Source organism: Herpailurus yagouaroundi, unplaced genomic scaffold, assembly GCF_014898765.1.
Source record: "Herpailurus yagouaroundi ecotype Mexico unplaced genomic scaffold, PumYag 140, whole genome shotgun sequence".
NCBI lineage: Eukaryota > Metazoa > Chordata > Mammalia > Carnivora > Felidae > Herpailurus > Herpailurus yagouaroundi.
This window is the reverse complement of record NW_024412395.1, coordinates 61,984,642-62,002,137: the sequence shown is the minus strand read 5'-3', so window position 1 is coordinate 62,002,137 and position 17,496 is coordinate 61,984,642. Positions and strand designations below refer to the sequence as shown.

Below are 17,496 nucleotides of genomic sequence, written 5' to 3'. Positions count from 1 at the left end.
AAATTTATCTGAAGGTGGCATTTGAGATCTTTAAGAGAAAGATTATCCAAGGAATGAATGAAGTTGGGACTGGTGGATAGTCATCTGGCAAAAAAAGTGAAGTCAAATTCCAATTTTATACCTTTATAAAGAGAAATTTTAGATAGGATTAAGTAAAAATATGAAATAAAGACCATAAAATTATTAGAAGAAAAATATAGTGTTTTCTTGGATCACAAAAGGAAACTATTAAATATGACAAAACTCAGAAACCATAAAAATGATAAATTTAACAATAGGTGCATAAAATTAAAACTGTCAGAAAAAATAAAGATCTTTCTCAAACAGAAAAAAAATGGCATGATTAAAAATTAAAGGCAATGACACAGAAAAGTATTTGTAACTCACGTAACAAACAAAAGATTAATCTTATGGTAATATGGCAAAGGCAATATGAATTAGCTAATGCTATAAACTGATAGTTAACAGAAAAATAAAAGTATCTTAGATACTTTTATTTCTCAGCCTCTCTCATAAAGAGAAATATAAATTGAAATTAGCATGAGATACAATATTTCTCTTCTCATACTGTCAAAGATCAAAAAGTTTGAAGATATTTTGGGTTTATAAGGGGGTAAGAAAATAGTCACTGTTCCTGGTGGAGTATAAATCGGTAGTAATAAATTGCTGACTATGTGCCATGTACTTTCTAAGCACTTAAATTTGCTTATTAACCATCACAGTTACCTTTTGTAGGAAGTACTCTTATTGTCCTCATATTACAGATCAGGACATTGAAAGAGAATTAGACAAATAACCCAAAGTCACACAGTTGGTAAGTGGGAGAGCTAAGATTTAAAATCATTGACTTTGGGGCGCCTGGGTGGGTCAGTCGGTTAAGCGTCTGACTTTAGCTCAGGTCATGATGTCACAGTTTGTGAGTTTGAGCTCTGCATCGGGCTCTGTGCTGACAGCTCGGAGCCTGAAGCCTGTTTCAGATTCTGTCTCCCTCTCTCTGTTCCTCCCCTACTCACTCTCCCTCTCAAAAATAAGATTAAAAAAATTTTTTTTAAATCACTGACTTTGATTCTAACACCCACTTACTGGCAGGGAGGGTGGGGGTTACAACTCTAAATTGTTTCAACAGCAAATAATTAGGCAATAGGATAAACTCTCAAGGGTGCATGCCCCTTGATCCAGTAATTCTTCTAGAAATTTGTCCTGTAGTTACATGCAAATAGATGCAAAATGATATTCATTGTAGTATTGTTTGCAGTAAAGGAAGATTGGAAACAACTTAAATACACATTTCCAGGGAACTAGTTAATTAAATTGAGGTTCATCCAAAGTACTAGTCAGCTTTAAATAAAGTGAGAATGATCCTTTATGTAGTGATATGAAGTCATCTCCAAAATATGGTAAATGGAAAAAAAATCAAGATCCAGGATAGTGGGTAGGGATGCTCCATCTATGTAAAAAGTTATAGAACATACACATGCATTTTTATATATGCAGAGAATATTTCTTTTTTTTTTTTTTTTTGCTATATTATTATTTTTTTACATAGAATATTTCTGGAAGGATTCTCAAAGTGATACTAGTGGTTGTCATCCAGAAGGGGAACTGGCTGTCAAGGAATGAGCTGAAAACAGAGATTTTGAAGTTTTTACCATGAAAATGTTTGTACAGGAGACAGCTGACCATGTGATTCTCAAATATAGAGCATTTGCACTGAGATCACTGTGTGAAGAGCATAACCTAGTGCCTCAGACAGACTTGGGTTTAGATTCAAACCCTGGTTGGTCTACTGAGAGGGGCAGAGACTTTGTAGCTCTTCTGGCCCCAGGCAACATCTCTCCTCCCCCAGCTTTGGCACTGGCTGGAGGGAGGATAAATTCTTAGAGCTCTGTGTGCTTGGGGCACGACCCCACACCTCATACTCCACTCTCCAATCCCAACTGCTGCAAACAATTCTTATTTCTCTCATGCCGTGTTACTGCCCAAGGCCCTTCATCAGTTGGGTTGCCATTTGTCTAAAGCTCTATATACCCTCCAGCCTGACATCGTCCTCCTCTGCTTCACTCCAGACACTGTTCTGCCCTGTGGAATGAATAGTCCATCATGAGCAAAATCGCCTATATTGTCAACCACTTTCCCCCAAATTTCCCTTACCTTCTTACTTTAGTAGAGAGACCCAGCTCTCCCAGGAGTTTATTTATAGCTTCTCTTGCAGCCCTCAAGTGGTGGCTGTTTTCTCCATCTTGCATTTCAGACCACTGGTCCTGGAGGTGTTGTCAATGTCTCCATATCTGTCTTGCATCTCACTGCTATTTTGAGACCATTTTCTCTCCTTCTTTAAAAATCCTCCGTATTGACGGGGCATCTGGGTGGCTCAGTTGGTTAAGTGTCCGACTTCAGCTCAGGTTATGATCTTGCAGTTCGTATTTTGAGCCCCACATCAGGCTCTGTGCTGGCAGCTTGGAGCCTGGAGCCTACTTAGGATTCTGTTTCCCTCTTTTTCTGTGTCTCCCCCGCTCATGCTCTGTCTCTTAAAAAACATAAAAAATGTTAAAAAAAAAAAAATCCTCAGTATTGAAGCTCAGTCCATTAGATGTCACTAGCTTAGCTTGTTATCGTCCTGTGCAGACTACTGGTTCCTTTTTTCTTACTCCTTGAAGATATTAGCTTCTGTCTTACTGTCATTCTCTCCAACATTATAGCTGTAATAGTTTTATGTTTTTTTTTTTAATTTTGTTAAATGTTTGTTTATTTTTGAGACAGAGACAGAACGTGAGCAGAGGAGGGGCAGAGAGAGGGAGACAGAGAATCTGAAACAGGCTCCAGGATCCAGGCTGTCAGGAAAGAGCCCGATGTGGGGCTCGAACCCAAGAACCACGAGATCATGACCTAAGCTCAAGTCGGATGCTTAACTGACTGAGCCACCCAGGCACCCCTAATTTTATGTGTTTTTATAGATTTTCTTTCAGTTTTTAGCTTTCCTTTCCTTTAAAGATCTTGATCTACACTTCATCCACCTCCTGTAATCATACTTTTAGAGCAGTGGTTCTCAAAGTGTGATCTCTGGACCCAACATCATCAGTGTCACCTGGGGACTTATTAATAAATTCTCAGACCCCAGATGACTGAGTCTAAAACTCTTGCACCTGGGAGCCAGAAATCTGTGCTTTAAGTAGCCCTTCAGATGATTCTGATGAATATGAAGTTCATCAGGTTTTATTATTGTCATTACCAGTAACTCAGTCTCACTTTCAAACATGCTACCCTGCATGTGGCTATTGGCTTCTGTCTTTCTACCTCACTTGATCTACTCTCCCAACTCCTAAAATTATGCAACCCCTATCCCGAGACTACAGTTAATTGATTATACCACGTTTTCATTAATTCTTAATCCTTCTTGTGTTTTCACTTTCCCCTTACCCACACATTTGACTACTCTTTGACTATTCTCTTTCACATAACACACCTAAAGAGTAAACAAAATCCTGTCAGCTCTACCTTTAAAATATGTCTGGAATCTAACTTTTCTTAGAATCTCCACTTCATCCAAACACAGTCATTTCCCACCTATTCTTACTTTGTCTGTCCTTGTACCTACAGTGTCTGCTTTCCACAGAGCAGCTCGGGTGATCCGTTTAACATGCAGGGTTATGTTGCTATGCTGCTCACAAATCACCATGCTTTTCTTCTCACTCAGAACAAAAGTCAAAGTCCTTGTCAGTGCCTACAAGGCTGGGAGTGATATGATTTTCCCTGGCCAGAAAGTCATTTCTTCTACCTTGTCCTCCTCCTTTCCCATTTTGGGGTTTCATTTTATCCTGAGAACTTATTACCGCTTGACATACTCTAAATTCTCTTATTATTTCCGTGTCTTACCATTAAAATGGAAGCTTCGTGAAGGCAGAAACTTTGTTCACTGATAGAGCCTCAGCTTCCAGAATCCTGTCTGGCAAATAGTATGCATGCAGTTATTTGTGGGTAAATGAATGGATGCCATTACTATCCATATGGCTAAAGGTTAACACTACCCTTTTATTCATTCATCAAATATGTGATCGTCTATTATATGCCTCGCACTAAGGAGATAGGATATGGAGAAAAACCCCAGAGTTTCCAGTCTAAGGTCTGAGAACAAATAATAGGTATAAAACTGTAATGCTAAAAGAATCAAGATTGGAAAGTGTAGGGACCTGTAAGAACAAATGATAAGGGGGAAATGACCTAGCTAACGTCACAAAACCAAGGGGTTCATGGAAGTCCTTCCCAAGGAAGTGATGACTAAGGCGAGATCAAAACAAAGAGTACAGGTTAATTAAGCAAAGTAGCAGTAAGCATAGGTGGGCAGACAAGGCAGAGTGGGTGAAATGGCACTGTGGTAGAGGGAGCATGGTGTGTTAAAGGAGCTGAATAAAGTAGAGAGAAGCTTGAGGAGGGAGCCTGAGAGCAGAGAGGTTGGAGACTTTTTAATTATCTCTCTTTATTCCACCTAATTAAGAAAATCTTTTAAAAATCCTGCTTTATTCAATAGAAATCCCCCCTTCTGATCTCTAAATAGGTATCAAATTGCTACCTAATTTTTATATACTTAGACTCTAGCTTCATAATCATCATATTAAGTGCACCCAAAAGGAAAAGATAAATGAGAAAAATGAATACATGCTCTGGTGAAAAATTGGCTTTGTTGTTTTATGTTTAAAAAGACTGCAATTTATCAGGGTGTCTAAGGAATGGAACATTCTGCTTAATTTATTTAGTTTCTATTGCTATTGTTGTAAACTGGGGCTTAAGAATAAAATTAATTTGTTTAAATCTTTTTTTTAAGCTTGCTTATTTATTTTGAGAGAGCATGAGTGGGAGAGGGGCAGAGAGAGAAAAAGAGACAGTATCCCAAGCAGACTCCACATTGTCAGCGCAGAGCCCAATGAAGGACATGATCTTACAAACCATGAGATCATGAACTGAGCCAAAACCAAGAGTCTGACGTTTAACTGACTGAGCCACCCTGGCACCCCTTTGTTTAAACCTTTTAAGAAAATCTTAATAGTTTTAGCCTCTTTCCTGGCTAAGGGGATTGTTTCACAAAGGTTGCATCGGGCATATAGCATCTATATTTATATAGTATATGTATATTTATAAGGCTATAAACCTTCAACTACAATGTCCTTATCCTCATAAGCCCCAAATGACTGTTTCTTATTTCCAAAATCTTCTGTTACCTCAGTCATGATATAGAAAGAGGGGGAAATAAAAGTTGGTTTTTATAACATTGATGACTGACATTTAGTGCCTAGACACTTTGCATGCTGGGCCTGAGAAATGAAGCAGGGTCTTTCGATAAAAATACCGGGTAAGATAAATTTAATTTGGATATTTAATGTGAGTCTTGGCCTCTGAGGTGTAGAACAAGTTTCTTGTCCTTGTCACGTTTTAATGAAAGTGAGCCCTAGCTTTAACTGCTTTGTCCTTCCTGGTTAAAAGACAGCAGTCTTATCCTTTATAGCAGGTTTTTGTTTTTGTTTTTGTTTTTGTTTTTGTTTTACCTGATCCAGAATTGCATTTATTTCTCCTCTCTTTAGTCTCCTTTAATCTGGAACATTTCTTCAACTTTCTTTGTTTCTCATGATACTGACATTTTTTGAGAGTTTAAGGCAGTTATGTTGAGAACGCCCCTCAACTAGAGTTCATCTGAGTGTTCTATCGTTGGAGCCACATTATGCACCACAGGAGTGCTGTGTCCTTGGTGTTGTGAATTACGTATCACAAGGTATTACAACGCTTATGTATCCTTTTGTACCTTAAGGGTATGGTTAACTTTGATTACTTGACTAAGGAGGTGTGTGCTAGATTTCCCCACTGTAAATGTCCCTCTTAACTCTTTGTAATGACAACAATAAAGAGGGACAGAGTTTAACAGTAAGTAAATATTTTGTTCCCCAACTGGCTGTCACTGATGGTTTTACTATCCATTGCTGAGTCTTGCCTGGATCTATTATTAATAGAGCTGGGTGGTAAACACAGTGATTTTTCTAACTCTGTAATTTCTTCCTTGTTTAGTAGTTGTCATTCTGTAAGACAGAGTTTTTCCTTCTCCTCCTTAGTATGATATATTATAGTCTTTACTCCACTTCATGTTGGCCCAGGTTTGGCAATAGGAGTTCTGAGATTTGGGGTTTTTCATCTCAGTGTGTAATGTGTGTGTGTAAATGTAACAAAAAGTAGTTAATAGAAGCACACAGAATAAAGTCGGAATGAGAAGCCACAGAGGTGAATTCTGTTGGTGATTAGGAAAGGCTTTAGTGGGAAAATGGTGTTTGAGGTAAGCTTTTAAAAAGTGGCAGAATTTGGGATGCCTGGCTGGCTCAGTTGGTAGGTAGAGCATGCCGAGTCTTCATCTGAGGGTTATGAGTTCGAGCCCCATGCTGGGCATGGAGCCTACTTAATTAAAAAAAAAAAGTGGCAAAATTGTCACAGAAATAGTGATAAGGTGGAATGGAAGGGAAGAAATTGTCTGAACGAAGCCTGACCTACCTGGTATTTGGCAGGTAAAATTCAGTGGTGCCAGAGCATGATGAGGCAGCTGAAATGGAACAGAAAAACCTCTGCACTTACTGAGTTTCGTGCTGGTCTCTGCTTAGAATTTCTTCTCTGGCCTCGCTCCTGCTGTTTTGCTAGGGGAGAGGGTGAGGTATGAGGAAGGAGGAAGGAGGGAATTCTAAGTAGTGAAAATCCACAGGAGCCAAAAGCCCCATTCGAATACTCCCTCTCCAGAAAGCCTTTCCTGGATCCCTGATAAGAATTAACCACCCTCTTCTCCTACACTCCCATGATTATTGGTGCCTTTCTGTTAATGATTCTATTTTGTTTTGTGGGGTTTCTATTTTCTGGATTTATCTTTCTCCTTTAAACACAAACCACATCTTAATCACTTTGGTAGTCATCACAAATGCTCAATAAATGTTTCTGGAATGCATGGGAGAGGGAAAGGAGAGGATAGGTTGGAGTTGGTTGGAGAAGTGCTCTGAATGACATGTTAAGGGGTTCAGGCTTGCCCACACGCAGCTTTTGACAGGTACAGCTTTTGACAGATACAGGCCTATGGAGGAATGATGTGGGGGACTCAGGGGAATGGGAAAGACAGTGAGTTGTCCCTGCAGCAGCCGCAGAGAAGCCAGAGGGCAACAACTAGGAAGGCCAGAAGGCGTGGAAGCAAATAGTTACCATCTCGTGGATCTGGATCTGGGCACTGGTTTGTAGGAATGTAGGAATCAGAAGCAGAAAAAAAAACAAAAACAAACAAAAAAAAACCACACCAAAAACAAAAAAGAAAAATAACAAAAATGGAAGGAATTTAACATAGTTTTGAGATTTTAAGACTTGACGAATTTGACAATAAATTTCATATATAAAATTAAAAAAAAAAAACTTGACGATGAGATTGACAATGGCCTCTTAGCAAAATATTAAGCACAGGGACAATTACAGAGAATGTAGGCACTTCAGCACGGTCCTACCTCTTCCTCATCTAATACTCTCCCTGAATTCAAAACAGTATGTGCTGTTGAAAGATTTCCTTCTATCAAATATGAGAAATGAAATATTGTCTTCAAGTGCAAAAAAACTGACTTTGGTGTAATGGACTTTTCCATTTGGCTTTAGGAATGGTTTTATTAAGAGCAGATGCTAGTAACTGCTTTCTTAGCCTTGAAACGTGGTCTTATGACAGCAGCTTACCTTGGAAGAAGTGATCTGTAGTGTTCTGGCTCCTCTGTCCCTCCTGCACTTCCTAACAGAAAATTTGCTTTGCACCTGCTCCAACTGGGTCTAAGTGATAAGCATCTTGCAAGCCCAGAAAATTGTAGTATCAAATCTCAGCCCCAACTGTGAGGCAGTGCTCTCATCGAATCCCCACTGAGAGGCTTTCTTTCCCAATTCTCAGGGGAAGAGTCCTTTCTCCCCTGGCCCCTTTTCAGGCTTGAACTTCGACCTAACCCTCTTTTTAGGTCCCAGCATGCATTGCACTGGGTGCTCACCCTGACCCAGCCCTGTGTACTCTGCTCCACCCTGGGCTCATCCACAGGTCAAGCGTGGGTAGCCCTGGGGTCACTGGAGTGCCCAATTCCAATAATGAGCATATTTATCTTAGGAGAGGAAGTGAGCCTTTCTGTTCTTTGCAGCCTATTGCTTTTTTCCCTCAGAAATAAATACTAATGGGGCATTTGATATATTATCTGTGGTTGATAAGTGTACATTGCCTAATAATATTCACAAAGTTGCTTTCATCCACATTTACCTTCATAAATGCTTTGTTATAATTCATGATTTAAGAGGGATATACCTATTTAACTGCTAGGGAAATGTAAATGTTTTAAAATCATGCCATGTTTGGGAAAACTCTTATAAGAATTTCAAATAAAAACAGAAAATGCTATTTAAATGGGTGAATAACATTCTAATTGGACTTAGTGTACGTTTTTAAAGGGAAAGAAAAAATACCTTTGTCTTTATGTTTTCCTCTTAGGTTTTTCAAATAGACCAAAGTCATTAAAAATAATTCTTAACCCCCAAAGCCACAAAAAAGAAGCTACCCAGGTCTATTATGAGAAGGTTGAACCACTGTTGAGGACGGCAGGAATAAAGACTGACGTAACAAGTAAGTCATTTTCACAGTATAATTTTGCCACTAAAAAATAATACTTAAGGAAGCAAAATAACCTGTATTTGTTCTTAAGTCAAACTGAGGAAACTACCTATGATAGCTAAAGCTTTTTTATGTGCTTCCATAACCTACCACAGTCAGGTCCGGGATTATAACTTATTTTGTTTTCTTTTTTTATTGTGTTATTTTTATTAGAATATCAGTATTTTCTCTTTATACCCCCATTTTCAGACTTTAAAAATTATTAGGAATCATTTCAAGAGGAGCTGCATACTTTTTGATATATTCATTGAGATGTTTATTATTTCTGCAGATTCGCAAGCAGTTGGTTTTTGCTCACTTAAATGTTTGTCTTCCCATGGAATCCTTCATTAGGTGGTTTTTGTTCTGACTCTGACCCCTGCTGGTTAGGTCAAAACGAAGCATGTAACTGCAGGTTTAGATGAATTTTGGGAAGCCAGTAGCTTAACTTCATTGCCTAAAATAAGAAAAGTGCTTAGGTTTTTGCTGAGGAAAAAGAAATTGGCCAATGCTAAAGTTAATAGAAAGAAGGTTAGCAAAATCCTTTTCAACTTTTTGAATTTGGTGACCAAATTCCTTTGTTTCCTTTGAGTCTCTTATTTCTCCCATGGGGGGTAGACTGAAAAGGAGAGTTGATGCTGTCAAAAATCATAACCCCAGTTTGTCTGATTTCATTTCTACGTCACGTCACTAACATACAGTGCAGACTTGTAGTAAATTTAAATTGCTGAAGAGTATTGCATAATAAACTTATCCAGGAGACAAAGTCGGAATGTATTTGGGTTCTCCTAGTCCCATTTATAAATTCCTTGGGAAGGGATTCAGAGTGATGTGGTTTTGCTCAGCTGTAACCATGGAGATGGGTTTCACAATATAAATCAGACTTGATGCCCTCACCTCTGACTTGACGGATTGAGGTAGAAGGAAGTTCCTTACAAAAAGTAAACAAAAACAAAAACAAGCTAGCAAACAAAAAACTCAACCACATATTTTTTAGGAAGGTCAGCCACTCCAAAAGGCATCTATTACAATGGCGGTTCAAAAGAAACTACCATGAAAAATTCAAGAGGAATTTCTGAACTGAAATAAAATTGTAGTGAGAAGTTAATCTTTTACCTTTGTGGCTTTTGGCTTACTTAGAAGTGATTTGTAAGGAAAAGAAACAATGCAAATCTATCATCCCTTTCCACTGAAGATTTTCAAAGATTGGTAGAAGAAAAGTTTGAAACTGATATTAGGATGAAACAATTAAAAGTTGAATAAACTTATTGGTAAACTTAATAACATTAATTATTTTGTTTCATTGATTTAATATCCAGAAGTTTGATGTGGATACTACTATATATCATTCAGTTCAGCATGTGTGTTGTACCCATAATATCTTTGGAATGATTTCATTAATTTGCTTTGACTTCCTCAGTTTTGACTTCATCATAAATTTGATCTTTTCCATCATCATAAAATGGTTCAGCGGACTGGGTCCTTCTTCGTTCAAATCAAATGGGATGGGGAAAGGTGTGTATATGTGAGAGATCTAACATGCTTTAGTACTGAGCAAGGATTAACATCTTTTCCTGTCAGTGTGACTGTCTTATTATGTGTGACCAACCTGGAGCAGTCAGTCTTCTAAATGTTCAGACCCTTTGCGTGGGCTGGAAGTAGGACTTCCTTTTCCTGAAGTCTGAAAATACCTTAACCAAATCTGGCTTCTATTAGGGAGGGGGGAAAAGGTCCAAATGGCTTCTAAAAAGGCTCCCCACAATGTGCACTAGAGGAAGTTTAAATCCAGATTATGGATGAGGCCACACTCAGGAGTTTACTCATCATGTATTAATCCGAAGTTGGTGTAAATTTTTTATCATAGCATTGTACTCTGGTTTATTAAAGATGATTCTGCCAGCAGAATAGAGATTAGGAAGGAGGAGAAAGAGAATAGAGGAAAGAAAACTGGCAGACGATGAAACCTGACCTAAGAGGAAATGATCAGAATGTCCTTTCCTCCTTTTGCACTGCAGAGAAAAGTTTTATGTCCTTGGGCTCTTTTTTTCCCCTAAATTTATAATTATTATTGAATATTATATTTAGTTTAATGTAAAATAAAATTAGGACATTACATAAAGCAAATTTAGAATTTTCTTATATATTTGTGCAGAATGGCTAATTATTAGCTGCCTAACACTCCTCCTACAGGCAAAATTATAAAATTACATCTTTTGCTTATAAACCCACCTTGGTAGGTACATTAGCTAAATATTTGTATTTTAAAAGTTTCCTATTTCGTGTGAGGGACTGAATAAACATGTGAATGCTTGAAAAATTTTAGAATCTTCTTGCCTGTTTCACGGTATTGTTTTGTAGTTTGAGTCGGGTAATGTATTTGACACTCCTTGTATATTATGAAGTTCTATAGAAAGATGCTATGCATGTCTGTTTCATAAATCATGTAACAATAAGATTCAATTAACACCTTGAAAGAAAAAGAATATAGGAAAGACTAAAGCAAAAAAGGTATGTATGTTCTGCACATCCAGTGTGACCATTATTTTAATCTATCTTCTGTGCATTGCTGAGTCTAAATGGAATACAAGTTACATAATAAATTCTACATGATAATGAATTCACAAGGAGATAGTGTCATATAAATGAGGCAGGATTTGAAAAATTCTAGCCAGGTACATACACTTTAAAAGGTTGTTTTCTATATATTTCTTTTAAAAATGAATAGCAAAAAATAATTGGACTAAAAAATGGGTGAAGGATCTGAATAGCCATTTTCCCAAAGAAGACATAAAGATGGCCAATAGGAACGTGAAAAGGTGCTCAGCACCACTCGTCATCAGGGAAATGCAAATTAAAACCGCAATGAGACATACCACCTCACATCTGTTAGAATGGCTGTTATTAAAAAAAAGACAAGAAATAACAAGTGTTGGTGAGGATGTGGAGAAAAAGGAACACTGGTGCACTGTTGGTGGGAATGCAGACTGGTGCAGCCACCGTGGAAAACATTATGGAGGTTCCTCAAAAATTTAAAAATAGAACTGCCATCTGATACAGCAGTTGTATTTCTGGATATTTATCTGAAGGACATGAAAACACTAGCTCAAAAAGATATCCGCACCCTCACGTTCATTGCAGCACTATTTATAACGGTCGAGACATGGAAGCAACCTAAGTGTCCATCAATGGATGAAGGGAGAAAGAAAATGTGGTGTGTGTATATACACACATACTTACAATGCAATAATTGGCCATAACAAATAAGAAAATCCTGACATTTGTAACAACACGAATGAACCTGAGGGCATTATGCTAAGTGAAATAAGTCAGAGAAAGATAAATTACCATATGATCTCACGTGTATGTGGAATCTTAAACAAAAGCAACTGAACACGCACAGAGAACAACATGGGTGGTTGCCAGAGGTGGTGGGGTGGGAGAAATGGGTGAAGGGTGTCAAAAGGTACAAACTTCATTAAAAAAAACAAAGGAGGGGCGCCTGGGTGGCGCAGTCGGTTAAGCATCCGACTTCAGCCAGGTCACGATCTCGCGGTCCGTGAGTTCGAGCCCCGCGTCAGGCTCTGGGCTGATGGCTCAGAGCCTGGAGCCTGTTTCCAATTTTGTGTCTCCCTCTCTCTCTGCCCCTCCCCCGTTCATGCTCTGTCTCTCTCTGTCCCAAAAATAAATAAAACGTTGAAAAAAAATTAAAAAAAAAAACAAAAAACAAAGGATCACCACATTAACAAAAATATACTTTTCATTTTGGTTACTGCTGAAACCCTGACCACTTCTGAATATGCATCTTTTGAAACAGTTGAGCTGAAGCTGTATTCCCCCTCTGCTACCAGCACAAATGCTGTATCTTATCTAATAATGGTATCAGAAAAACTTCTGGAAGAACTTAGAAAAAAACGGGGTTATTTTTTTCTAATAACTTGATGGCATATGAATCACAGAAAAACAAGTGGTCAGCCCATGCTGACATGATATCATGTCTTTATCTTCCTCTCAAAACAGTAGACTTTAGGAATTACACTGGCTAAGGCGTGAGGGAATTTGTGAAGATCATGGATCCGTAGGATAATTCATAAAACAATAAAGTGAAAAAAGGCAACAGAGAAATCAAACTGGAAGGAGCTTTAGAAGCCATCCAGCTGAGCTCCCTGTATGTGGTGGGTGTAGTGTTGATACTCCTCGTGGATGAACTCCCAGCCTTTGCTTGAGTACACTACGTGTGTCCCATCTTGCATAGAAGAGTCCCTGAAATACTCGAAACAGATACTGTGTCTGCCCTTGATCTCTCTCATTCATGATAGGCAGTTCCATCTCCTTCATTCAATCTTTCTGTTAACAAAGCTGCTAGACCTTATCATACTCACTGTCATTATCACAATCAAAGACACTTCTCTGAATTTAGCCTTGATCTCTGTCAGCTCTGGGCCCATGGGAGTGCCTAGTCACCAGATAATTTTTACATCCTGTCTGGCCCTGGTAAAATTATCATGAAAGTGGAGTTTGTTATCAGTTGCATTTAAAAAATTTTTTTCTCCTTCTAGGGTCATGAGTTTAACTTTTAATACTTTGACCAAATCTCCTCTTTGATTTTGTGTTTTTCCTCTTTGGCTCTTTGTCTCTCCTTAAAGCCTTCCCTCCTCGGAAATGCCTCTTGCTATTCCTGATCTCACCTAGCAGAAAGCTAGGCAATTTGATAAAACTGAATCACAAAAGATGCTAGTAAGTTGAGGCATTCTATCTTTCCAATTTTACCTATATTTTAATAAAAATCTGAAGAGGAGCTGTTCATGTATCATATCCAGCTAAAGAGAGATTTCTGTGTGAAAGATTCTTTTTGTTATCCCGTAAATAATTGTGGATTTATTTGGCCAATCTTGTTTCTAATACTCAGATGTCAGGGAGTTAGAGTTTTGTCTCTGGGGACAATAAAGAGTCATCAGTAGAGGTTTTGTAGGAAAAGGATTTGATCAAATAAGTGAGAAAGTCATTCTGGGCAGAGTAGGTTAAAGACTACTATCCCCATTAAAAAGGCAGTGGCTGGATCATGGGCATTGGCTTGAGATGGGATGCTACAGCAATAAAGACCAAAACAACTGGTCTTGGCCTTGGAGTGGTTGGGAGAGGAAGGAGAGGGACAAGCTAGGAATTGATTTTCCTGTCTTGGGCAGCAAGGAGGGGATATTGGAACAATATATTTGAGAGGCAATATGAAGGTGGACATGACAGATTCCATTTTGAGCTTACTATGAGGCACCTGTAGAACAGGAGAGAAAATGCCATCTCAGTATCTCAGCCCATTATAGAATTTTATCCCCAGACCAAGAAATGTTACCGTAAGTCCAAATCTCATCTGATTTTACTTCAGCCTATTTCTTCATCAACACTTAGTATCAACCTCATTACTTTCCTCCAATCTTGTCTTCTTGAGGAAGTAATATTTAAAATGGTTAGGGTGAGTGGGGAATCCCAGCAATGAGAAATGAGTTCAAAGCCTTGTAAAGAATGGAACCTCCAAATTTCCTGAATAGAAGGGGCATAGGGTGTCCTTCTCATCAGAAAAAGAAAGCAAGTGAAAGAAAAGGGTAGTAGTAACCTTTTGACACTACATTTGCCCAGCAGTCTACTCCTTATGTTTATTTGGAGTGGGATGATTTGAATCTAGCTCTAATTCCAGGGCCCATAATATTCTGTCTAAATGCATATTTCAATTCCTTCTACTGTATCTAAATAGTAGTCCAGATTATTCTCTATCCTTCTTCCCTATATTATTTTTCTTTATAATCACTTATTGCTACTTTATATTCTATAATCATGTTTTATTTTTAAAAAAATGTTTATTGGTTTTTGAGAGGGAGCATGAGTGGGAGAAGAGCAGAGAGGAAGGGAGACATAGAATCCAAAGCAGGCTCCCGGCGCTGAGCTGTCAGTGCAGAGCCCAACACAGGGCTCAAACCCATGAGCTGTGAGATCATGACCTGCATCGAAGTCAGACGCTTAACCGACTGAGCCACACACAGGTGCCCCTGTACATTCATGTTTAAACTTAGTGTCTAGTGTCTGTCCCCAGAATGTGAGCTCCCTGACATGGAAGTCTTCGTTCCTTTTGTTCAATTTTCTACTATATTGTGATCAAGTTTCTTTCATCTTTTCTCTCTGTTCCAGGTCACTTTTTTTTTTTTTTAACTTTTACAATGTCATTTAAAAAAAAATCACACTTCTTGGGTAATTTGCATCAATATATAGTCAAACTCCACCTGCAAGATCGAAGAGAGTATTATTTAAAATTTTTCCTAAATTAAAATCGCATTTAGCCATAGCATAATTTGAAAGCTAATTTTATATTGGATTTGAAAAGCTTTACCAAAGTGAGCTTTAGCCTAAAAAGCAAGATTTGATCCAATGATTCTCAGCACAAATATTTCTTCATAATATCATTAAGTATTTTCAGTGTATGTAGGTAACATTTTGTATTTTGAAGTTTGCAACTACTTGCTGAGGCTATAAATGATCAACACAATCATTTATGATAACTTAACCTTCCAAGCTTATTAATATTAATATTTTATACTTAGTTTTCTTATAGCTTTCTTCTGATTAGAATTTAATCGAGAGAAGTTTTATTCATGTGAATGTTAACAGCATTTGAATAAGCTGTGGGAGAATTACAATCTAATGTTCGCTGGATACAGAATGATCCTTTTAGACACCAAGACTAATAATTTTTCACAATATCTAAAAACATTGTAGGAAAAGCTTGAACCATGCTGGCACCAGGGACAGACAGGCATGAAAGATTAATGTAATCTTGCATATAATGATGCACATTCTTACACAAAAAATCCATCTGCAATGTCATGTCAGTCAGCAGAAATCTTTGATGGGTGGATACAGCTGGGCTGTCTCTTCTGGCAGTGCTGCCCTAGAAAATGCTAAATGTGGCTGGGATGCTTGGTGCCATCTGCAGTGTGCCAGCTTACCCTGTCTCCACTGGCATTTACAACACTGCATAGGGCATCGTGACCGTAGAGACAGCGATAGGGAGTGACAGATTCATTTCCTCAGAGGATCCGGCTCTGGTGGGTCCATGCCGCCACCTTCCTCGGCTTTGGGTCTGTTATCATTGGTGTTGGCTTTGCTTCCTTTTTTCACATCCAGCTTCTCTTTTTAGTCTAGCAGTTCCAGATACACATTCTTCTAGTATGTAAATCTTACACTAACCTTTCAACTAATTTATCCCTGTGAGGTTGCCAAAGCGCTTTAACATTGACTGTCTTGATGCCAGCTAATATGCCTTATTTTCAAAATACTGCTGCTCTTCGGCTTCTGATTTAAAGGAAATGTATCTGATTTATAATATCAGGAAGGGAACACGGAACAGACAGGCACCGAGATAAATGATCTAACTGCTGTATGTGGGATGTCCCCAAATGACTTCCGTAGTTGGAACAAATATATGACCCTCTTTTACATAAAGCTATAAAACACATCAGGCAAGTAACACTTAATCCTCTTTCTCATGATTAAAATATAAATATTCAAGAATAAATGTTGTTTTATGACCTGACCATATGTTTATGATATTATTTTGCCAAACTCAGTTAAAAAGTGTAGATCACTGTTTAAAACTTTCACCTTTTTTGTGTGTTTGTTTTTAAATAGTAACAGAATATGAAGGACATGCTCTGTCACTCCTAAAGGAATGTGAACTCCAGGAATTTGATGGGTAGGTTATATTATCAATCTGTATATATAATATAGCTTATGTTATGAAATGTTGTCATTAGTTTTTAGTGACATACTTGGGACTTATAAATATTTCAGTATTCGTGGTACATGTCATTAGACTCCATTTCGTTCATATCTATGTAATAACAATTAATGATGATAACATGGCGTGGTCATCTACCTCTCAGGATCAGGCATAGGAAAGCAAAAGAAGAAATCTATAGAAGTACTTGGAAATCAAAGGGTACCACGTTCTACTGACCTCCTTTGCATATATTTGCATCGGCAGTCCTTAATTCTTGGCTTTAACCATACGAGTCTCTAGAAAAGCCTTGATGGAAGATACACCGGTCTTATGGTAGAACTGTATTGTGATTCTCTTTTGCAAATTTATTGATGGTGTTCATAGCTACCCACTGTTTAATTTGGCTGTGATTGAGGGTAAATATTTTATAAAAACAAATATATTATTTTCAGTATAAATAAAAGATGCTAATTTTAATTCTTTCATAACTTAGTGGCTACCAATTAAGTGTGTTATCTACAGTAGGCATTGGAAACTGTCGTTGGCAATACGTTGTTGGAGTGCATAGAAATTGTTCACTGTCATGCAAACATTAGAAACAAGGCAAGTGACTTATACTTTAATGGCCAGTTTAAAAAAGTAGCCAAGTCAATTTGCTAAAGTGATGGATTGATGTGTAAGACACAAACATTTTAGGGAAGATTTTTTGCAAGGGTTAATATTTCAGAGTTTTAAAAGGTGACCAGCATGTGAATTACTTGCGTCACATGAAGATGGGCAGGAAACAAACAAGTACTCATAATCTCAGGCAAGAGAGTTGTGTCTCTTTAACTGTAGATTGGAAGGCTTTGCTTTTCCCAAAGAGCTAGTAGAATGTTTTAGGGAGGAAAGTGATGAGGTTGTTTTTCCAGAAATGCTTAATATTTTTTGGTAAGAAACAATATTAGTGGATGAAGAAGAAAGTTTGATAAGTAAAATAAGACTTTTTTTTAAATTTATTTATTTTGAGGGGCGCCTGGGTGGCGCAGTCGGTTAAGTGTCAGACTTCAGCCAGGTC

The 17,496-nt window shown here is 37.9% G+C and overlaps 1 protein-coding gene across 3 annotated transcripts in view; it reads left to right on the top strand.

Annotated features, from left to right (window-relative positions):
- CERKL (CERK like autophagy regulator) overlaps nt 1-17,496 on the top strand; it is a 108,917-nt gene that overhangs the window by 67,751 nt on the left and 23,670 nt on the right. For all 3 annotated transcript variants that reach the window (XM_040475555.1, XM_040475553.1, XM_040475552.1), the window contains exons 3-4: nt 8,516-8,647; nt 16,349-16,412. In XM_040475555.1, coding sequence (XP_040331489.1) covers nt 8,516-8,647; nt 16,349-16,412 — 196 coding nt within the window. The remainder of the gene's footprint in view (nt 1-8,515; nt 8,648-16,348; nt 16,413-17,496) is intronic.